This window comes from Brassica napus, chromosome A2 (assembly GCF_020379485.1).
Source record: "Brassica napus cultivar Da-Ae chromosome A2, Da-Ae, whole genome shotgun sequence".
In the NCBI taxonomy this organism is placed as follows: Eukaryota; Viridiplantae; Streptophyta; class Magnoliopsida; order Brassicales; family Brassicaceae; genus Brassica; species Brassica napus.
Window position 1 is genome coordinate 10013658 of NC_063435.1, and position 23047 is coordinate 10036704.

The following is a 23047-nucleotide window of genomic DNA, read 5'->3' on the forward strand; positions in this document are numbered from 1 at the left end:
AAATTATTTAAAAAATAATCCTATTGATCAAAAATTCTAAAAGAATACTCATCTTTCAACAAAAATTCTTGTTATCCTAATTTCTAAATGTCAATCCCAAGTCTACAATATTTGTCTATAAAAATAAAAACTTTCCTTAAATAGCAGGTTTTAGAAAAATATTTTTAAAATACATCATATTGATCAAAAATTCTAAAAGAATACTCATCTTTCAACAAAAATTCGTGTTATCCTAATTTATAAAGTGTTTCAGTAGCATTTTTTTATTTGCATAAGATTTTTTTTTTAAAATCAGTCTTTTTGTGCACATAAAAGTTCAATCTAAAATTGCTAGATTTATTATTTTATCATGATTTGTTTTAAAAAAATTGAAATAGTAAAAGACATTACAAACATTGAGGAAGCAATGAGACGCACCGTTTAGAGCCTGGACGATCTGAAAGAGGAAATAATATTGTATCTAAGCTTTGGGAAAGCGAAGAGCGGAGGGAGGAGAGAAGCAAGCGCACCTCTTTCGATCCAATCAAAGAAGAAGAAGAAGAAGATGAGCGACGTGTTCGAAGGGTACGAGCGGCAGTACTGCGAGCTATCAACTAATCTCACCCGAAAATCCAATTCAGCTTCCCTTCTCCCCCACGGAGGTATTCTCATCTTGTCACGATCCTAATCTGATTTTCCCCTGCAAATCACCAACCTTTTTCGTTTGTATTAATTAGCTTTGTTATCTGAGATTTGGGATTCAAAGTTTACATCTTTAGATTAAAGAGTGGTGAATCCATGAACTATTTATTGGCAGATGATAAGAAAGGGAAGCTTGGTGAGATCAAATCTGGGATTGATGAAGCTGATGTCTTGGTAACTTTTTACCATTTCACTTCTTCTTGTTTTTATTGTACACAAGACAAGAGACAACAAAACTTGTGATATAACATATTTATTTTTTCTAAAAGATCCGAAAAATGGACCTTGAGGCTAGGAGTTTGCAGCCGAGTGCTAAGGCTACTTGTCTTGCTAAACTCAGAGAATATAAGTCTGACCTCAACCAACTCAAGAAGGAGTTCAAAAGGGTTTCTTCTCCTGATGTTAATCAATCTGCCCGCGAAGAGTTGATGGAATCTGGAATGGCTGATCCTCTCTCCGTATACATCGATCCATTGCTTCCTTTCTTTGTTAGTTCTCTCTATGCAGAGGAGAGTAAACTTGAGTTAGTCTTTCCTTTCCAGGTTTCTGCTGATCAAAGAGAGAGATTGGCAATGTCCGTAGAGAGGCTGGACCAGTCTAGCGACAGAATCAGAGAGAGTAGAAGGACCATGATGGAGACTGAAGAGCTTGGTGTCTCCATTCTTCAAGATCTCAGCCAGCAGCGCCAAACTCTCCTCCACTCCCACAGCAAGGTATGGTCCCAGACATTACAGCAATAAAGTTACTCTATAGTATCAAGGCAACCATAAGATCAATACCTTTCCTATTTGATTTGCAGCTTCATGGTGTGGATGAGGCCATTGACAAGAGCAAGAAGGTCTTGACGGCGATGTCAAGAAGAATAACGAGGAACAAATGGATCGTTACTTCAGTGATCATTGCTCTCATTCTAGCCATCATCCTCATCATCTCATTCAAACTTTCTCATTAATATGCTCTCAGCCATTTGTGTATAAGATTATGGTACTTTCCTTTGTAATGCGCTTGAATCTCTTTGTCTCTCCAGCAGGTTTCCACTTGTATGACCCAAAAATGTGTTATGACATGTTTTTTACATATTACTATTACAAGTGGTACATGTTCTCTCTCTGCTGTCTGAAACTGAAACATTTTCTGTAGTTTAACACGAATGTAGGAGATGGATTACATCCCTCCACAAGGCCCATCAAATAACAGGTCCTAACCCGACAAGGTCGATCGAGCTTAGTCGGCTTAGCGGCTAGAGCCGTCGGCTCGCCCCTAGAGTACTTTAAGCCGGTCAGCTAAGCCGATCAGCTATACTCGACTTGGACGAAACAGTACCAAGGCCCACATACTCGGCCTTTGGGCGACAAGGCCCAAAGGACAGGCGCGATTAGGGCATCACGCACAAGGGCACTATAAGAGAGAAGGAGGAGGCAACGAAAGAAGGATTTTTGGACACATCACACACTAAGCGGCTAGATTTAGGGTTTCCTAATCATCTCTTGGATCTTGTCGTTTAAACCTTTGATCTTGTCTCCTTACCTTTGATCAGTCTTGTAACCCATTGTGTTGATCCTAATAAAAACGTCTTTAGTCACCCCATTTCCTAAGTTCATCATTCTAATCAACCGAATCCTGTACAAACAATTGGCGCCCACCGTGGGGCAGACTAAAGCAACGTTCTAGATCTACATGGCTCAAGACGACGCCGCCTTCGGCGCCCCAGGCGAGGAACCGACGCCTACGCCTGCGGCCGCGCCGCCCATCACCTCAGATTTCATGAACTCCGTCATGGCTCGACTCGCTCGCCAAGACGAAGTCCAAAAGACAACCAACGACCAACTCGCTGCGTTGGTCGCGGCGCTCACAGCTCCTGAAGGACAAACGAGCCGTCCCCAGCAGATACGCCGCCGCCTCTTCAACACAAACCCTACGGCAACCGGAGTCGACCATATCTCTGACGACTCGGAGCCTAACGAAGCCCTTCTCGCAGACGCTCTCCCAGCAGGCTCAGATCTCACGACAATACGCGAGCTCGCCGAGCTCATACTCAGCCTTCAACAAATGGGAGAGAAGATCCACCAAGTAACCAGCGCAGATCCGCAAATAGAGAGTGTACTCGCCGCAACCTCGCGTACTCCTTTTACTCGCGCGCTAACTAGCGTCCAACTCGGAAAGATAGAAAAGCTGCGCTTACCCGAGTATAAGCCCGGCGGAGACCCGGTGGAACATATGACCGCTTTTAACATCGCCATGGCGCGAGCTCGACTCCCCGACGACGAAAGGGACGCAGGTTACTGCCAGCTGTTCGTCGAGACTCTCCACGAGCAAGCCCTGACATGGTTCTCCCAGTTGGAAGAGAACTCAATCGGATGTTTCCGCGACTTATCAGCAGCTTTTCTCAAGACATACATCATGTTCACAAAGCGCAGCGCCACCGCATCCAGCCTATGGAACCTCAATCAGAAAAAGGACCAGAGCTTGCGCGAGTACATGGAGAAATTCAAAGCCGTAGTGTCGAAGATTGAGATCCCAGACGGAATTGCTATCGACGCCTTGCGCAACACCTTGTGGGTCCACTCCAAGTTCCGAGAAGACCTGTACCAGAACCCAACTAAGTCGCTCCAAGACGCTATCGCACGCTCCGATAACTTCATCCGAATGGAGGAGGACACGAACGCAATCCTCAGCAAGATGAGCGCGCCCAAGGCTCCAGTGGCTAAGAACGCAAATGCGCAACAAGAACCGCGCCAACACGCTCCAAACGACAAAAACGGTCGCAAAGACGGTTACGTGTATGTCGTTAACGAGAATAACACACCAATCTCCACTCTCGTAGTTCGCGGAGAGGGGTGGAACAAGTGGGTTAGAGAACTCGAGTCGTCCGACCAAAAAGTCGATTCTGTTTGCACCACCCAACCCGCAGCGGGAGCCGGATCAGCAGCAGGTCCTTCCCGGACCGTCGACCTCACCAAACATTGCAAGTATCACGACGTCAAAGGACACGATACCTCAGAATGCAAATCTCTCTACGCACATTACCTCTCGTCCCTTGCAAGCGGCGAGTTTAAGTTTGAGCCATTGAAAGCCAAACCAAAGAACGGCAAGAGCTGGAGCAAGAATAAAGAAAGAAGGGCCCAGCGCAAAGCCACTGGCAAAGGTCGACAAAACGACGCTCCGCAACGAGACGACGAGGAAGAAACCCCAAGGGATAACGGCGGGGGAGACTCCTCAGCCGACGAAGAGCATCCGGCTAATCGCAGACGCATTGAGGTTATACTCTCTCAGCAATCCTTGTCGTCCGACGAAGATAACGACGAGTCACCCGTACTCGGAGACCTGAGAGATAGCCTTAAACGGAAGCTCGAACCGGAAAATGGAGGCGATTCCACTCGCAGAGATCTCCGGACGATGCTGGATGCACGGAAGTCTCGGCGCATCTCGACAAGCAATGGCAACAACAACGAAGGCCCAATTAGCGACCTCCGAGATAAACTCAATGCCAGAGCAGGCGATCTCCGCGTAAAGCTCAACCGTTCAAAACCAACAGACGTACGACGACAGTTGGAGCGAGCTAAAGGTCAGCCTCAACTTCCACATCCTGATACCAGCGTACCCACAGACCTCCGCGCCTTACTGAACTCCAAGCAAGTACAAACGGAACAGTCTTTGAACGTCATCATGGGAGGCTCTCCTAGTGGCGACTCAGTCCGTTCCGTGAAAGATTATCGCCGACAAGTCGCAACGTCCCAGAAGTGGCCGACTAAACCGACAAGTCATCCCCCGATAACCTTCTCACCAGATGACGCTGAAGGTGTTCACGCGCCCCATAATGATCCCCTCCTCGTCGTCCTTGGAATTGGAGAGTACGATGTCACCAAGATCCTTATTGACACCGGAAGTTCCGTTGACCTCATCTTCCGAGGAACTCTGCAGAAGATGGGAGTCGACCTCGACGACATAAAAGCGTCCTCCAGAACGCTAACAGGATTCAATGGGTCATCCGAAACTATCTTGGGAACGATCCGCCTCCCGGTGCGCGCATGCGGCGTTACTCGAACGGTCAAATTTGCCGTCGTTAGCACAAAAGCTCCGTATCACGCTATACTCGGTACCCCTTGGTTACACTCGATGCAGGCTGTCCCTTCCACCTACCATCAGTGCGTCAAGTTCCCCGGCGCGGATGGGAAGATAAAAACATTGCGCGGGGACCAAAAGGCCGCTAGGGATCTCCTAGTCGCCACAGTCAAACTCCAACGAACGTCACTACCCGTTAACTCAGTGTCCCCTCCAACCTCAAAAGCCAACTCTCATGAAAACGAGGTTCTCGAGTTACCTATTGATGATGCCGACAAGAGTCGCACCGTGAGAGTTGGCGCATACCTCTCCGACGAAATGCAGCAGTCAGTCCTGGATTTCCTCAGAAAGAACGTGTCCACGTTCGCCTGGTCGATGGCAGACATGAAAGGCATCGACCCTACTATAACAACTCACGAACTAAACGTCGACCCAACTTTCAAGCCTATCCGGCAGAAGAGACGCAAGCTCGGCCCTGATAGGTCTAAGGCCGTAAACGAAGAAGTTGACAGGCTACTCGGCGCGGGTTCGATTGCTGAGGTTCGCTACCCTGAGTGGTTGGCAAACCCGGTAGTCGTCAAAAAGAAAAATGGCAAGTGGCGCGTCTGCGTCGACTTCACCGACCTCAATAAAGCTTGCCCAAAGGATAGCTACCCTGAAGGACCCTAAGATCGGATTGCCCTCGACTGGATTCGTTTGGATATGAACTCCGGAAAGGAGAACTGATGAAACGTTGGGTCGCACAAGGGTTGCGGATGTTCCCTTGATATTCCCGACTTCAAAGGCGCTTGATATGACTCACAAGTCCGCCAAGGAAGATCTCGAACTGGTTGCTTGATATGACTCACAAGACCAACTAGTTGAGAAGTGAATTGCTCGGATATGACTCACCAAGACAATCGAAAACAAGTTCTAAAGAGAACAGAGAGTTTAAACTCAGAAACTTAATCCAAAATGATCTGATTTTATTAATGGAATGAAACACTTATTTATAGTACAAGTAGGAGACAAAGGGGCTACTTGACTAGAAGTTTGAAAGACAAATCAAATTAAAGACATTTGACTAGAATTTTGAAAGACAAAGAAGAAAGACTCTTCAATTTGCGGACTGGTCAAAGTGACCCTTCGGCTGGTTGAACCGCGGCCAAGAGCAGGACGGTCGCGGGCCGGTCCGTCTGTTCCGTCTTGTCTGTCTCCTGAACCATCTTCGACCATAAGCGTCCCAAGTCTTCTGAAAGATGAAGAATCTGTGCCTTAGAGGGATTTGGATGATCAAAGTGTATGAACTGATCAAATGGATCGATCAGTTCGTCAATACGGTCGGTACGTTCCAAACGTGCGAGAAAAGAGAAGTCGCGTCCAGTTTCTTGTTCGGCTCGGCCTAAGTTGCTTCTGGCTTGACCGTCAGTCTGAGATTGGCGAGTTGTCCGAGAGAGAGACGACCCCGTACGGTCAGTTCGGCTGATAGGTCGAGGATCTAGTCTAAGCTCCTTCCCGTCCATCCGTGGATCGATCCGGTACACAGCTCGGCCTTGGTTGGGACGATGAACCTCGGTTGGAATGTCCTGATCTTCCTGATGGTCGAGTTCCTCGGACTGAGGCACATCATTCCCTCCCTCTTCAAAAGGATTTGTCCACAAATCTGGATTATCTGCCAGAAAAGGAGATAGATCAGAAACATTAAAACTTGAAGAGATTTCATACTTACCTTCCAAATCAAGCTGGTAAGCATTATCATTGATCCTTCTAAGAATCCGGAATGGACCGTCGACTCGAGGCATAAGTTTGGACTTCCTTTCTTCCGGAAATCGTTCCTTCCTCAAATGAACCCAAACCAAGTCACCTTCTTGGAAAACCAACTCCTTTCGCTTCTTGTTGGCATATCTTTTGTATCCCTCGGTTTTGGTTTCAATGTTGGCTCGAACTTGCTCATGAAGCTTTTTGATGGTGTCCGCCCTTCTTTTACCATCTGTACTAACTCTTTCACTCAAAGGTAAAGGTAAAAGATCAAGTGGAGATAAGGGATTAAAACCATAAACAACTTCAAAAGGAGAGAACTTTGTAGCTGAATGCATAGCATGATTATAAGCAAACTCAACATGCGGCAAGCAATCTTCCCAAGACTTAAGATTTTTCTTGACCAAAGATCTAAGCAAAGCAGACAAAGTTCGATTAACAACTTCGGTTTGACCATCAGTTTGCGGATGACAAGTTGTGGAAAACATCAATCTCGTTCCTAACTTAGACCACAAAGTTTTCCAAAAATAACTAAGAAACTTAGCATCACGATCAGAAACAATGGTCTTAGGCATTCCATGCAATCTCACAATTTCCCTAAAGAACAGATCAGCAACTTGTACAGCATCATCAGTTTTATGGCAAGGAATAAAGTGAGCCATTTTCGAAAATCTATCGACAACCACAAAGATAGAGTCTCGGCCATTCTTAGTTCTAGGCAATCCAAGAACAAAGTCCATAGAAATATCAATCCAAGGATGAGAAGGAATAGGTAAGGCCGAGTACAAACCGTGATTGGATGCCTTGGCTTTGGACTTCTTGCACACCACACATCGGCCACAAATTCTCTCTACGTCCTTCATCAAGCTAGGCCAGTAGAAATGATCATACACGGCCTTGTATGTCTTCTTGATTCCAAAGTGTCCCATAAGACCTCCTCCATGAGATTCCCTGAGAAACAATTCCCTCAAAGAACATTGGGGCACACACAAACGGTTATCATAGAAAAGAAAACCCGAGTTTCGATAATACTTGCCATAAGCCACTCTGGAACACTTGTTGAAAATTTCTTTAAAATCCGGATCAGAAGCATACAAGTCTTTGATAAATTCAAAACCGAGAAGTTTTGTTTCGAGGGCTGAAAGAAGAGTATACCTTCGGGACAAGGCATCAGCCACAACGTTTTCCTTACCTTGCTTGTATTTGATGACATAAGGAAATGTCTCAATGAATTCAACCCAGCGGGCATGCCTCTTGTTCAGCTTCTGTTGACCCTTAAGGTGTTTCAGGGACTGATGATCCGTGTGGATAACAAACTCCTTAGGCCAAAGATAGTGTTGCCATGTTTGAAGAGCTCTTACCAAAGCATACAACTCTTGATCATAAGTTGGGTAGTTGAGTGTGGCGCCTCCAAGCTTCTCACTGAAGTAAGCAATAGGCTTTCTATCCTGCATCAAAACTGCACCAATACCAACACCCGAAGCATCACATTCGATCTCAAACGTTTTAGAAAAGTCAGGAAGAACAAGTAAAGGGGCATTAGTCAACTTCCCTTTAAGGATTTGGAAGGCTTCTTCCTGAGCTTGTTCCCATTTGAACCCAACATTCTTTTTAATGACTTCGGTCAATGGGGCCGCTATGGTACTGAAATCTTGAACGAACCGTCGATAGAACCCGGCAAGGCCGTGGAAGCTCCTTACTTCACTCACGTTAGTTGGACTTGGCCAGTCTCGGATGGCTTTGATTTTCTCCTCGTCCACTCTAAGTCCTTCAGCACCTACAACAAAACCTAAGAAGACCACATGATCTGTGCCAAAAGAACACTTTCCAAGGTTAGCAAACAAATGTTCCTTTCTAAGAACTTCAAGGACAGATTTCAAATGTTTCTTATGTTCATCCATGTTCTTGCTGTAGATAAGAATATCATCAAAGTAAACTACCACGAAATGACCAATGAATGCTCTCAAGATATGGTTCATCAATCGCATGAAAGTGCTAGGTGCATTAGTAAGACCAAATGGCATAACTAACCATTCATACAATCCTAGCTTGGTTTTAAATGCAGTTTTCCATTCATCACCTTCTTTCATTCGGATTTGGTGATAGCCACTTTTCAAATCTATCTTAGAAAAGACACATGAACCGTAAAGTTCATCAAGCATGTCGTCTAGTCTAGGAATGGGATGCCTATACTTTACCGTAATGTTGTTGATGGCACGGCAGTCCACACACATGCGCCATGATCCATCCTTTTTGGGGACAAGTAGAACTGGAACGGCACAAGGACTGAGGCTTTCCCTGATGTAACCTTTCTCCATAAGGTCTCCAATTTGTTTCTCAAGTTCCTTGGTCTCCACCGGATTGGTTCTGTAAGCTGGCCGGTTAGGTAGAGACGCACCCGGAACAAAGTCAATCTGATGTTCAATCCCTCGTACTGGTGGCAAACCCTTTGGGTTTTCATCTGGAAAGACATCCGAATAATCCTGCAAGACATCTAGCAAATCACTCGGAACTTCCGGTGCAAGGTTAGAAGAAGTAGAAGCCATCAGAGATTCTTTGTACACAAGTAAAAGAAAGGGCTTTTGAGAGTGAAGAGACTTCTTAACCTGACTTTGTTTGACAAAGAAGTTGGAGTTCCGGGTTGAGGACTCAGGTTTGTCTGGTTTGGCCTCTTGTTCACGGTTCTTTTTAAGTTGGAGCTGGTCTTGATGGACCTCCAAGGGCGAGAGTGGTACAAGCGTGATCTTCTTTCCTTTATGGTCAAAGGAGTGCCGGTTTGTGTAACCATCATGGACGGTTCTTTTATCAAACTGCCATGGACGTCCCAACAGAATGTGACAAGCATCCATGGGAAGGACGTTGCACACAATCTCGTCCTCATAACGACCAATGGTGAGAGGGATCGTGACTTGCTCCTTAACATACTGTTCACCAGTTTCATTGAGCCATTCCAACCTGAAAGGACGAGAAAGAGGTCGAGTAGCTAGACCTAATTTCCTGACAAGAGTATCACTAGCAACGTTAGTACAACTCCCACCATCAATGATCAAGGAACAAACTTTTTCAGAGATTAAACAACGAGAATGAAAGAGATTCTCCCTTTGTTCCTTTTCATCGGTTTTGGGCTGAACACTCAAGGAACGTCTAGTGACCAGTAGTGGTCCATGAGCTGGATAGTCAAAACTATCTTCATCATCAAAGATCGGCTCAGAATCTGAATCAAAGGACAGGTCATGGTCGTTGTCCGTGTGGCCGTTCGCGGGGCCGTCCGTTTTATCGAAGATGGGATCGTTCCATGCCTGCCTAGCCACAAGTAATGGTCCGTGATGTGGGTAGTCAAAGGACTCCTCTTCCTCATCAAAGATAGGACCAAGATCCTCCTTGTTTTCTTGTTCATCCTCGGACTCAACTTCACCATTTTCCAAGAGAATCATCACACGCTGGTTTGGACAGTTCTTGGCATAATGTCCTAGCCCTTGACATTTGAAACATCTAATCCTCTTGCTCGGCTTGAGTCGTCTACTGCCTTTCCTTTGTCATCACGAGTGGAAACATTAGTTTTAAAGGCAGTATGTGTTGTGATAGGAGACTTACCTTTGTCTTGATAACTTGGCTTAGGAGCATAGGCCGGTTTAGGAGAGTAGGCCGGCTTAGAAGTAGTGGCCGGTTTTGAGAAACTCCTTCTCTTGAGTTGTTGCTCGATCAAGATGGCTTTGTGTAGCATCTGTTCCACACTTCCATACTCTTGAAGCTCCATACGATCTTGGATGTCACGGTTGAGGCCTGAAAGAAAGCGAGCCATAGTGGCGTCCAAAGGTTCATCTGTGTCCGTTTTGGTCATCAAAACTTCCATCTCTTGATAATAGTCTTCCACAGATTTGGTTCCTTGAAGCAAACGTCTTAGCTTTTGGTGAAGGTCACGGTGATAATGGGTTGGCACGAATCGTTTCCTCATCAACAAGGTAAGCTCATCCCATGTCTCAATCGGTCGCTCACCTGTTCTCCTCCTGTGGGTCAACACTTGATCATACCAGTTAATAGCATAGCCAGAGAATTCAGTGGCCGCAAGCCTTACTTTTCTAAGTTCAGAATAGTTTTGACAATCAAAGACATGCTCAATTTTTCTTTCCCACTCTAGAAAAGCATCAGGATCGTTTTTACCATCAAAAGGTGGAATTTTCAATTTCAATCCGTTCAAACTATCATCAGTACGATTGTTTCTAGCAAATGGATTGACATCACCTGGGTTTCGAGTTCTATGACCTCTTCTAGGCCGGTAAGCGGATCTAACCTCGTCCTCTTGGGCGTCCTCATCAGGAAACTCATCATCTGACCGGGTATTCCTTCGCGGCTGATTGGTTCTTGTCCTTGATCTCGGATGGGACTGACTTACTTGAAGTTCGTCAAGCCTTTGATGGATCTGCTCTAGACCTGTGTTTATAAGGTTAGAAAAAGAATCATTCAAAGCTCGCATCTGAAGATTAGACAGTCCAGCAACTGAATTTCCGGGACGGTTTTGTTCTTCATGGCTACTCATGGTTCCTGAAATTTTCTTAAACACAAAACGTTAGGATTAAAAACTCACACTCTCAAGTGTTTGTTCCTCACCCACACACGTGTTTCTCTCGATTTAAAAGTGATCACTCAAGTTTCCACTCAAAGTTCTATGAAGAACAGATCTCGGAATCTGGATGGCCAAACTTAAGCAAAACACACGGGAACTTTAAAGATAGAAAGATAAGAGATTTGTTTTGAAAGAATCCGTTTTAACCTCCTCAAAGGCTGGATTTCTCCTCAGCCAGCAGGCTTCCTCTTCCACCACCAATCCACAAAGTAAACTCTTTCTTTCATTTTTTTTTTTTTTTTTTTAATAATATGGATCTTGCTTGTTTCTTTTTTTTTTTTTTTAATAAGTGGATGGTATTGAGGGGCCCGGATTCAAGATAGACAGATGAAGAAGTGTTTAGAAGAAAATGGGAGATGAGAAGATGGATCGAGCTAGAGAATACCAGAAGAGTGGCTCTGATACCACTTGAAGGACCCTAAGATCGGATTGCCCTCGACTGGATTCGTTTGGATATGAACTCCGGAAAGGAGAACTGATGAAACGTTGGGTCGCACAAGGGTTGCGGATGTTCCCTTGATATTCCCGACTTCAAAGGCGCTTGATATGACTCACAAGTCCGCCAAGGAAGATCTCGAACTGGTTGCTTGATATGACTCACAAGACCAACTAGTTGAGAAGTGAATTGCTCGGATATGACTCACCAAGACAATCGAAAACAAGTTCTAAAGAGAACAGAGAGTTTAAACTCAGAAACTTAATCCAAAATGATCTGATTTTATTAATGGAATGAAACACTTATTTATAGTACAAGTAGGAGACAAAGGGGCTACTTGACTAGAAGTTTGAAAGACAAATCAAATTAAAGACATTTGACTAGAATTTTGAAAGACAAAGAAGAAAGACTCTTCAATTTTCGGACTGGTCAAAGTGACCCTTCGGCTGGTTGAACCGCGGCCAAGAGCAGGACGGTCGCGGGCCGGTCCGTCTGTTCCGTCTTGTCCGTCTCCTGAACCATCTTCGACCATAAGCGTCCCAAGTCTTCTGAAAGATGAAGAATCTGTGCCTTAGAGGGATTTGGATGATCAAAGTGTATGAACTGATCAAATGGATCGATCAGTTCGTCAATACGGTCGGTACGTTCCAAACGTGCGAGAAAAGAGAAGTCGCGTCCAGTTTCTTGTTCGGCTCGGCCTAAGTTGCTTCTGGCTTGACCGTCAGTCTGAGATTGGCGAGTTGTCCGAGAGAGAGACGACCCCGTACGGTCAGTTCGGCTGATAGGTCGAGGATCTAGTCTAAGCTCCTTCCCGTCCATCCGTGGATCGATCCGGTACACAGCTCGGCCTTGGTTGGGACGATGAACCTCGGTTGGAATGTCCTGATCTTCCTGATGGTCGAGTTCCTCGGACTGAGGCACATCATACCCCCTTCCCAACATCGACCGTTTAGTCGAGTCCACGGCTGGAAACGAGATGCTAACCTTCATGGACGCCTTTTCCGGATACAACCAGATAATGATGCACCCGGATGATCGCGAGAAGACGGCCTTCATCACAGATAGGGGAACCTATTGCTACAAGGTCATGCCATTCGGTCTGAAGAACGCCGGAGCAACCTACCAAAGGCTTGTGAACAAGATGTTCGCAGATAAGTTGGGCACCACCATGGAAGTGTACATCGACGACATGCTGGTTAAGTCGCTCCACGCCACCGATCACCTCCGCCATCTACAAGAATGCTTCGAAACGCTCAACAAGTACGGCATGAAGCTAAACCCAGCAAAGTGCACTTTCGGGGTTTCTTCTGGCGAGTTCCTCGGTTACATTGTCACACAGCGAGGAATCGAGGCGAATCCAAAGCAAATCTCTGCGGTCCTAAACCTCCCGAGTCCGAAGAACAGCAGAGAAGTGCAGCGGCTCACAGGCCGGATAGCCGCTCTAAATCGATTCATCTCCAGATCCACCGACAAGTGCCTGCCATTCTATGATCTCTTGCGAGGAAATAAAAAGTTCATTTGGGACGAAAAGTGCGAGAAAGCATTCACTCAGCTCAAACAGTACCTGACTACACCTCCGGTACTCGCTAAGCCTGACGTCGGCGATGTTCTATCTCTCTATGTCGCAGTATCACAGGCTGCAGTCAGCAGCGTTCTGTAAAAGAAGACCGCGGCGAGCAAAAGCCCATCTTCTATACGAGCCGACGCTTGACAGGACCCGAGACGCGGTATCCAACTCTAGAAAAGATGGCTTTGGCAGTTGTTGAAGCAGCGAGAAAACTACGACCGTATTTCCAGTCGCACTCCGTGGAAGTATTGACTGATCAGCCTCTCCGAACGATACTCCAGAACACTAACAGATCCGGCAGACTTACAAAGTGGGCCATCGAACTCGGCGAGCTCGATATCATCTACAAGAACCGCACGGCAGCGAAATCCCAGGTCCTTGCCGATTTCTTGGTCGAACTGGCCCCAGAGTTAGAGCAAGATCTCACATTCCCAAGCTCAAACTGGACATTGCACGTCGACGGATCGTCGACCAACAAAGGAGCAGGTGCCGGAGTCCAATTACAGTCCCCGACCGGCGAGCTAATCAGACAATCTTTCAGCTTTGGCTTTCCCGCGTCAAACAACGAGGCAGAATACGAATCTCTGATCGCAGGACTCCGCTTAGCAAAAGCCGTCAAAGCTAAACGACTAAGCGCTTATTGCGACTCTCAGTTAGTCGCCAGTCAGTTCAGTGGCGACTACGACGCCCGCAACGATCGGATGGACGCCTATCTCAAAATAGTGCAAAGCTTGGCAGCAGAGTTCGAATTCTTCGAACTCATCAAAGTTCCGAGAGGCGAGAACGTCTGAGCCGACGCCCTTGCTGCCCTTGGCAGCAAGCTTCATGATCAAGTGAAAAGAACAATCCCGATACATCGTATCGAGAAACCAAGCATCGATATGCTGACCGACCAAACCCTCGTCGCCCAGGTCGTCGAGCCTGTTGCTCCAGACGACGACGGATTTGGCCCAGATTGGAGAACCGAGTTCATCGACTACCTCTCTAGGGGGGAACTCCCAGCAGAAAAATGGGCAGCTCGCCGGCTAAAAACCCGCAGCGCCCATTACGTCGTTCTTGACGATGAACTGCACCGATGGACGGCGAGTAAAGTGCTCCTCAAATGCATCCATGGCGACGAGACAGCAAGGGTTATGGCTGAGACACATGAAGGCGCTGGCGGAAATCATTCGGGCGGACGTGCGTTAGCAATCAAAGTAAGGAGCTTAGGTTTCTTTTGGCCGACGATGAACGCTGATTGCGAGTCATACGCGAGAAGCTGCGACAAGTGCCAACGACACGCACCTAGCATCCATTGTCCAACCGAGATGTTGCGCACAACCACCGCCCCTTACCCGTTCATGCGATGGGCGATGGACATCATAGGACCGCTTCCTTGTTCCCGCCAAAGACGCTTCATCCTGGTCCTGACCGACTACTTCACTAAATGGATTGAAGCTGAAGCATACGCCCAAGTCACAGACAAAGAAGTCCGCGGTTTCGTCTGGAAAAACATCATTTGTCGCCATGGTCTACCTTATGAAATTGTTACCGACAACGGATCTCAGTTCATGTCAGGTAATTTCAAGGAGTTCTGTGGCAAGTGGAACATACGACTAAGCCCCTCCACTCCTCGTTACCCGCAAGGTAACGGTCAGGCTGAGTCCTCCAACAAACTCATCATCGATGGTATTAAGAAGCGTCTGGACCTGAAAAAGGGTCACTGGGCTGACGAACTCGACGGAGTCCTATGGAGCCACCGCACAACCCCGCGAGGGTCAACTAAATCGACACCTTTCTCCCTCGCCTACGGTGTCGAAGCAATGGCTCCCGCTGAAGTTAACGTTTCAAGCCTCCGACGTTCCAAGATGCCTCAATACGTCGAGCTCAACAAGGAAATGCTACTTGATGCCCTCGATGAGATAGAAGAACGAAGAGATCAGGCCCTGCTGCGCATCCAGAATTACCAACATCAGATAGAAAGTTACTATAACAAAAAGGTCCGCGCACGACCCCTGGAACTCGGCGACCTCGTCATGCGCAAAGTGTTCGAAAACACTAAGGAGCTAAACGCCGGCAAACTCGGCGCCAGATGGGAAGGACCTTACAAAATCATTAAAGTCGTCAAGCCTGGCGTATACAGACTCCAAACGTCGCGCGGCGAAGAAGTCCCACGATCATGGAACTCAATGCACCTACGACGTTTCTACTCGTAGAAGTATTTCCACACAAAAAAAAAAAAAAAAAAAAACGAGTAGATGCACCCCCGTGGTCACTTCTACTCGACCGAGTAAATGCGCCACTCACAGCCACTTTTACTCGGGAAAAACGAACTACGAATGGCTTGATCCTCAACCGAGGTACGTAGGCAGCCTTAACAGGTCCAGCTGTAACAAAACCAAAGTCAAAACCTTACCTAGCTCTCAATCGAATAAATAATGACTTTCACATCGAATGACTCCCGTGCCTCCAGCAGAGGACACGCGGACACTCACGCTCCTTTGCTTACAGCTATGTCCTGATCAGACACTTGGCTCCAGGACCTTAATAGTCGCGATTCACCTATGCCTAAGCATTGAACCGACTAAACAGAGTGAATCTTTGCCTTTTCTCGACTAAAATGTAACGGCTTAGCTACCCGGTTACTTAATTGTCACTGAGGAAACGGACAGAAGAACCTTCAACTCTTATACTCAACTCTTTGTTATCGAAACATGATGACAACCGAGTAAAACCAATTACCGGTTCATCACTTGTCTATTTGCAAAAGATTAAGGACAAAAATCTGATGTTTTCCAAACACAACAGATAACCGAAATCGCTTAAAAGAGTTGCAAATAAATAATGAGAAACACAAAAAGAATCTTAAAATACAACAACAAGGTCTATCAAGACCACCGATGAAAACATTCTAATATTACAACAAGATCAAACGACGACATCTTGGTCGTCTCTGCTCGGGTCAAGCGGTTCAACCGTTTCCTCTTCAACGGCTTGAGCGCCAAGGTCTTCAACTTGAGCAGGAGGGTCTGAAACTGATGGGATCGGAACCGTCTCTTCGATAAGTGCCGGTAGCGACCTGTTCTCCTCCTCGCCCACCTCGTCCTCTTCTCGCTCCTCAGATGAAGAAACCAGGGCCGGATCTTCGGTGGCTACATCTCCCGTGTCTGCTTGAATCGCGTCCCCGGCTTCCTCGGGATCGTTTCCGTCAGGACGTTCCTCGATGACAGTTCCTTCGGGAACGACAATATGCTCTGACAGAGCAGAAGTAATATCTACCACCGGCTCGTCGACTGGATCTTCGGTCGCCTCGTGGGAAGTAATCAACTGGGAAGCCGATTCCTGGCCAATCAAGCCAACATTCGATCCGTACGGGTCGAGTACCCCCATGAGCTCTTCACTTACAAATCGAGAAGGGAGGTTGAGAGGAGAGAGAGCAAAGTCATCCTCAGAGAATGGCTCGAGGTAAAGATTGGCGACTTCAGCCTCATACATCTTCTCCTGCTGCGAGAAGATGTTGATCATACTCTGCGGAATCTCGACCCCGCTATCTTTTATCATCTCAAGGCACCTTTTTGTTCCTGAAGCCTGCCCGTATAGATTTTTGGCCTTCTCTAGCGCGTTAAGGCGATCCAGATATCCCTTCATCTTACCTACGCAGCGAGTAGACTTGTCCGCCATAGCCGTTTGAACCTTGATCCTTTCGCGGGTGACCTCCTGAACCCTAGAGTCCCTCAGGCGTTGCCTCTCTTTGACCAGCGTCCCGACGACAGCGTCCCTCTCTCCCTCGAGCTCAGCCTTCTCCTTCTCGAGGGAAGCGACCAACCGCTCTAAGCGAGTTTTCTCGCGTAGAGCGTCCTTCTTCGCAAGACGGTCAGACTTCAATTTGTCTTCCAACTCCTCAAATTTGACTCGGAGGACCTCTTTCTCTTTGGCCGCTTTGTCGCAGGCCTTTTTGTTTTCAGCACGTAACCTCTCGATCACGCCCAACCTGGTCCGTGCGAGCTTCTCCGAGGCGCCCAGCTGGACCATCGTCTGCTTCAAGGTGCTGTCGTACTTCTCAACGAGATAATTCATGCTCTCGTCGCTCTGCATGAAGCAATAAAGACTTAGGAAATTTTTAAGGAAGAAAAGGGGAATAAGGGAAAAGCGAGTTTACCCGTCTGCCCGCCATAGCCGCGTCAATGTACTCCTTTTTGAAGTATAAGTCGTCGATCGGCGGCAACTCTTTGGTCCCTCCACGGATCTGACGGGTGAGTTCAGCACATTGAAGTGGATTCAGAACCAACGGAGTCGCCTCGTCGTAAAGGAACTCTACGTGATCCGGAAGCGAATTCCTCCTCCCGCCTTCTGCGGAAGCGAACCTCCGCTTCCCGCACCTGTCTCCCTCGCAGAAGAAGAAGGGGCTCCCTTACTTAACGGAGATTCATCCCGTGAGCCATCTCCGGCTTCGGTTGCCGGTTCCCCACTTCCAGAAGGAATCCCGGGAGCTGAAGTCCCATCATCCTCCGCTGTCTTTTTCTTCAACTTCTTCTTGGGACGTTCCTCAGGCGATCCCCGAGTAGAGTTGGTTGGATCGTTTCTTTCCGCATCATCATTCCCCGCGGCAGTTGAGGTCTCCAAAACCTCAACAGAAGCCTCCTCACGAGACCTTTTCTTGCTCTCCTTTTTCTTCTTCTTCTTAGCCGCGACTTCAGAGACATCAGCAGAAGATGGTGCCTCCTCCGAAGGGACACTCCTTTTCTTGGCCTTATTGGCCTTCTTCTTTGGGGAACTCTGAGCTGGTGGCTCAGAGTTCACATCTCCATCTACGGGGACAGGCCTGACTTCTGAGGCACCGGCAGAAGACGACTTTGTTGAGAGCATTTGAAGCTTCCCTTTCAACAGGGCACTCAAGTCGGGAACTCCCTCCATCTTTCTAGCTTGGTTAAGGAGTTTTTGTTGTTTCCGAGTAAACAGGGAGAGACGTGACTTGCGGGGGCCGAGTACACAAGGAAGTCTCGATTCCCAATCAACTGTATAAGAAAGAGAGATCAGACACGAAGACTACGAAAAAGGTTCAAGAACATCTCTCTAAGGTGAACAGCAATTTTACCTCTAGCGATCCTAGCTTGCTGCCGACGTATCCACTCACGACTAAGATCCGGCCACCTGAGATGACTATGCGTCGCGATCAGTTGAGCAGTTTCAAAGAATTTCTCAGGATAGGCAATTGTATTGGGATGACGAACTGCAAAAGAAAAAGGGAACATCAGAACCATCGACCAGAATACGAGTAAACAGACAAATCTCTACCAAGTTGCTGATTCCATAAAACGCGATAATCGTCCCCCGGCGGCTCCTCGAAGGCATGCTCGTCGGACTTAATGAAGAAGTATGCGCGTTGCCAATCCTGCGTCTTGTTGGGATGACCGGTCAAGACGTTGTAACTCGCTCGCATCTTTATTGAAAAGATCCCGTTAGGCTCCGCCTTCGTGAAAGTCAGCTCCTCGAACACCCTCACGCTCATCGAAACATCCATCTTCGCTGCCATAACCATCAACATGACAGCTATGCGCAGCGACCCATTCAGCAGCTGAGAAATCGCGATATCCCGACGAAACGCGTAAGACGTGATCAGTCTGGGGATTGGGAACCAGAGCTTCGTCTGATCCTTGAAGTAAGATTCGTACACGCACTGGTAACCAACCGGTGGCGACCACGGCCGCTGTTCGGTTGACGGAATGAGGAAGGTGACTCCTGCGCCACCATTCTCCCTTAGCAATCTCTTCACAGTCTCGTTGGAAGAACAGGAACTGAAAACGTTTCCCCATGATTGAACTCGCGGGTCGCGTAACGCTTCGGGAGGCAGCGAAGGTAGTTCTTCGAAAATTCCACCAGGGTGATATATCACAGGACGGCAGTCTACTTCGTCGAACGGAACGCTTCTCGGAGCGGGAAGACGGTCTGACTGGTCGATACGACCCCTCCGATGAGCCCGTCTCCTGGGTCTCACAACAAGGCTAGGCGCTTCAGAAATAGGCGCTTCAGAACCACTCGCCTCTCTACCCTCGTCCTCAATGTTTCCTTCGATTTCTTCGCGAAACTGCCTATGGGCGTCAGCGACCAGAAGACGCTGGGAAAGGCTCATGTTCTCCGTATCCCGCAGAGCATCACGATGGATTATGTCGAAATCCTCCAACGGACCCCCGTCCGCATCCCTAGCCGGGCTCGGAGAGGTAGCTATATCTTTCCCTTTCTCCTCGCGCGATAACCGATTCCCTGAAGCCATATCCTTTCTACTCGGGGGGACGACTAAACTAGCTAGATCGCTAGCAGAAAACCCTACGCTACAGAAGGCTTATCTAGAGAGAGAAAGTAAAAGTAGAGAGAAGGGAGAGAAAGTGGAATACCTGAGTCTGCAGAGAAGAATGACGAAAGCAAAGGAGAGACGCCTATTTATAGCAAAAACGAGGCGCATTCTTCGAAGCATCATCATTAGGTCTACAAAGGCCTAAATGGGTTTCAAAGGCCGCCTAAATGCCCAAAAGCCTACTCGCGACGGTTCGGTTTCTCGCCCAAACCGGTTTTCAATCAAGAAACCGGACCGAAATTAATCTCCGGTTCTAGCCCGAACCAACTCAACAGAGTTAACCATCCAAAGACCGCCTGGGCTCCTAATTCGAGAAGTTTACCTCCCGAGTAAAACACAACGCATCGTGAGAAGACGTAACGCGGAGCGACTAGACGCGGCACGCGACTAAAACCATATACCGGTAAAACGAGCTGTCGCCGGCATTAGATCCTGTTATATGAACGAACCTGACCCGCAAATTCACTGAGACCGACAAGCCGCTCACAAGTGAACTGGGGGGGGGGACTTATTGTAGGAGATGGATTACATCCCTCCACAAGGCCCATCAAATAACAGGCCCTAGCCCGACAAGGTCGATCGAGCTTAGTCGGCTTAGCGGCTAGAGCCGTCGGCTCGACCCTAGAGTACTTTAAGCCGGTCAGCTAAGCCGATCAGCTATACTCGACTTGGACGAAACAGTACCAAGGCCCACATACTCGGCCTTTGGGCGACAAGGCCCAAAGGACAAGCGCGATTAGGGCATCACGCACAAGGGCACTATAAGAGAGAAGGAGGAGGCAACGAAAGAAGGATTTTTGGACACATCACACACTAAGCGGCTAGATTTAGGGTTTCCTAATCATCTCTTGGATCTTGTCGTTTAAACCTTTGATCTTGTCTCCTTACCTTTGATCAGTCTTGTAACCCATTGTGTTGATCCTAATAAAAACGTCTTTAGTCACCCCATTTCCTAAGTTCATCATTCTAATCAACCGAATCCTGTACAAACAACGAAGATGAACATTGTTAATAAACAGACAAACTCAACAAGCCCAACACTACCATATCCATAGTCTCCAGCTCAAACAGTTTCTCTATTGCCAATCTCAAACTAAACAGTTCAGCTACAATCTATGTAAGAAACCAGACGATCCACACAAAAGAGAAGGAGAAATAAAGAACAACAGAGCTGAGCTTACTTGGACTTGGCCTTCTTAGCAACAGTAACCCATACTCTTGGACTGAACACCCGTCCTCCACTCAGAATCAATGCTTAGCGCCACCTCACGCCTATGAGAAACAAGCCATGTAATCCCCTGCTTCCACTCGTTTCCCCCTCCAAACTCTGTTTTCTCTATTCAGTTTTTTACAATGAAAAGAAAATAACAGAGTTAACGTCAACGACAAGGCCAGATATATTGCCATGGATGTAGACATCTACTTCTGGATGATTGAGACAAGGCATTGCTTAGACATTGTCTGGTTTTGGAGATAGTAAAACAATGAGCTCTAACGAAACATGAAGTGTTTTTAGAACAATTAGAAGAATCTAACGAATCAAACTAGTTTTTTTTTTCTGTTAGTGTTTGGATGTTTTCAAGGTTTATAAATGTCAGAAAGCTAAGAAAAAGAAAAAAAGAACTAAGAAGGGTTAGGGTTTATATTATTGAGCTTTTTTTGTTTAGTATGCCTCACTTGTTATTATTGGTCCCTTGCGATATAAGTAATGTAGGCATAATATAGCCTGATGGGTCTTTAGATCGATGAAATATCAAATAAATATGGGACGGTCCCTACCGAATTGTAGGTATTCTATACTTCGTTTTCGATGCTATGCAAGCTGATTCTTATTTTTCGAAACTCTCTTTGGTATCCAACTCATTCTAAGTTATATAGCTTGTAACACACGTCTCATATGAAACACACTAGAATCGGACCTCTCTGAGCGCTTATTCGATGCAATTGACCCTTTTAATAGTTACGCTTGTTGGTAAGAATATAATTTTTTGGATAATGTAATTATGTGGTCATTTTGATTTGTTAAGAGCAATATTTGGTATTTTTATTGTGTTATATAGTAGTAGTGATAGGTTAATATATTTTGTGTTTGTTTTTTTCAATAATGTGTTTTGTGTGTATAGTATTCGTTAGTAGTGAAATTAGCCTATAATGTAAATACATATTGAATTTCAACAACTTTGCATTTAGTCATTTGTTGATTCTAAATTAAAGGTTTCAGCGTCAAAATTGTTTTTTATTCTTTTTTTCATATTTTTGAACATTATAACTTTTAAGATGTTTTTTGCCTTTTCTCCGTATTTTGACAATAAACTGTCACCATCTATGTATTTTGTTTACTTTTCTAGTGTATGGTGCTTCTCACCATCACCAGAAAAGACTCACCTCATGCTCTTGTTCTTCCTTGCCTTCTCCACTTTGAGATTATTTTGTATTTGTTGTAGATTGGGTTTATGAGGTTTCAATTGTAAGGTTGTTTCTCACGGCGTTGTAGGCTATTCCAGTCAATATTGGTTGCTCCTCTTCTTCCTTAGATTTCAGATGATGTTAGGAATTACATCTTCTTGGGTTGGGTCATAATTTAGTCGTCTTTGATGTTGTCTTCCTCGTCGTTGGCTTACCATCAATAGTCTCTGCTCGTCTTGGTTCTTAAGATCTAGGTTTTGGTGATTTGACTTATATGATGTGTTTTATAACTCAATGACGGCTCCACGGTTTGATGATTTCGTTGGTGTTTGGTCAAGTTTCTTTATATTAGGGGGATTACTTTGTTATATTTCTATTTGTTATAGTCAAGACACTCTATATTACAATGAGGTAAATTAATCTTCGGTCTTGATCTTCTTTCAGTTCCAGACCCTTATTGAGTTAGTATTACTATGACATTTTGTTTTTCTCAGTGATTGTGGAGGTTTTAGGTTTAATTTTTTTTGTTGTGCTCTAGTATCTTATTCTTAGTTTGGTTATTTTATGATTTTAATACTAAAATAAATATATAATTTGTAAATGATATAATAGAAAATAGTAAAAATAAGAAAATAATGAAAGTTTATGCTATTTTCAGCTGTGAATAAATTAAACATTTAAAATATATTTATATTATTTTACTTATTTCTTGAATGGTAAGGATCAGTAAAATAGATTCTCAAAATATGATGATTGTTAATGTGAGAATGATTAGATAGTACACAATTAGAAAATGATGAGCTAAATTACAATAATCTAAAAGAATAAGGACCTTAAATATTAAAAAAACAAAAGGGGACACGTGTCGCAAAAGTCCCCTACCACTTGTCATGAGAAGGGATAAAAATCTACTTTATATATATAGATATATTTATATTATTTTACTTATTTCTTGAATGGTAAGGATCAGTAAAGTAGATTCTCAAAATATGATGATTGTTAATGTGAGAATGATTAGATAGTACACAATTAGAAAATGATGAGCTAAATTACAATAATCTAAAAGAATAAGGACCTTAAATATTAAAAAAACAAAAGGGGACACGTGTCGCAAAAGTCCCCTACCACTTGTCATGAGAAGGGATAAAAATCTACTTTATATATATAGATATGGTAATCAACTTTCTCCCTTAAAAAATGCAA

General features: G+C 45.7%; 2 protein-coding genes across 2 annotated transcripts; one reads left to right on the plus strand and one right to left on the minus strand.

Annotated features, from left to right (window-relative positions):
- Positions 1–371: 371 nt before the first annotated feature.
- LOC106354473 (vesicle transport v-SNARE 12) lies at positions 372–1789 on the plus strand. Its single transcript, XM_013794415.3, has 5 exons — positions 372–641; positions 797–855; positions 951–1139; positions 1224–1394; positions 1481–1789. Exons 1-5 carry the CDS (start codon positions 545–547, stop codon positions 1631–1633), a joined length of 669 nt encoding a protein of 222 aa, XP_013649869.2. The 5' UTR covers positions 372–544; the 3' UTR covers positions 1634–1789.
- Positions 1790–16014: 14225 nt separating this feature from the next.
- On the minus strand, positions 16015–19357 carry LOC111203074 (meiosis-specific protein ASY2-like). Its single transcript, XM_048752207.1, has 5 exons — positions 18382–19357; positions 18182–18316; positions 17434–18101; positions 17246–17332; positions 16015–17175 (listed from the first exon to the last, which is right to left on the minus strand). The coding sequence occupies exons 1-5, from the start codon at positions 19355–19357 to the stop codon at positions 16015–16017; spliced, it is 3027 nt and encodes a 1008-aa protein (XP_048608164.1).
- Positions 19358–23047: the final 3690 nt, after the last annotated feature.

Excerpts from the sequence above, each read along its gene's own strand:
- LOC106354473 (XM_013794415.3), top strand. The coding sequence starts at position 545 with ATGAGCGACGTGTTCGAAGGGTACGAGCGGCAGTACTGCGAGCTATCA. Across the intron at positions 856-950 it reads TTGATGAAGCTGATGTCTTG|ATCCGAAAAATGGACCTTGA; the intron begins GTAACTTTTTAC and ends TTTTTCTAAAAG. Across the intron at positions 1,140-1,223 it reads GAATGGCTGATCCTCTCTCC|GTTTCTGCTGATCAAAGAGA; the intron begins GTATACATCGAT and ends TTTCCTTTCCAG.
- LOC111203074 (XM_048752207.1), bottom strand. The coding sequence starts at position 19,357 with ATGGCTTCAGGGAATCGGTTATCGCGCGAGGAGAAAGGGAAAGATATA. Across the intron at positions 18,102-18,181 it reads GCAAGCTAGGATCGCTAGAG|TTGATTGGGAATCGAGACTT; the intron begins GTAAAATTGCTG and ends TTTCTTATACAG. Across the intron at positions 17,333-17,433 it reads GAGGTTCGCTTCCGCAGAAG|ATCCGTGGAGGGACCAAAGA; the intron begins GCGGGAGGAGGA and ends CTCACCCGTCAG.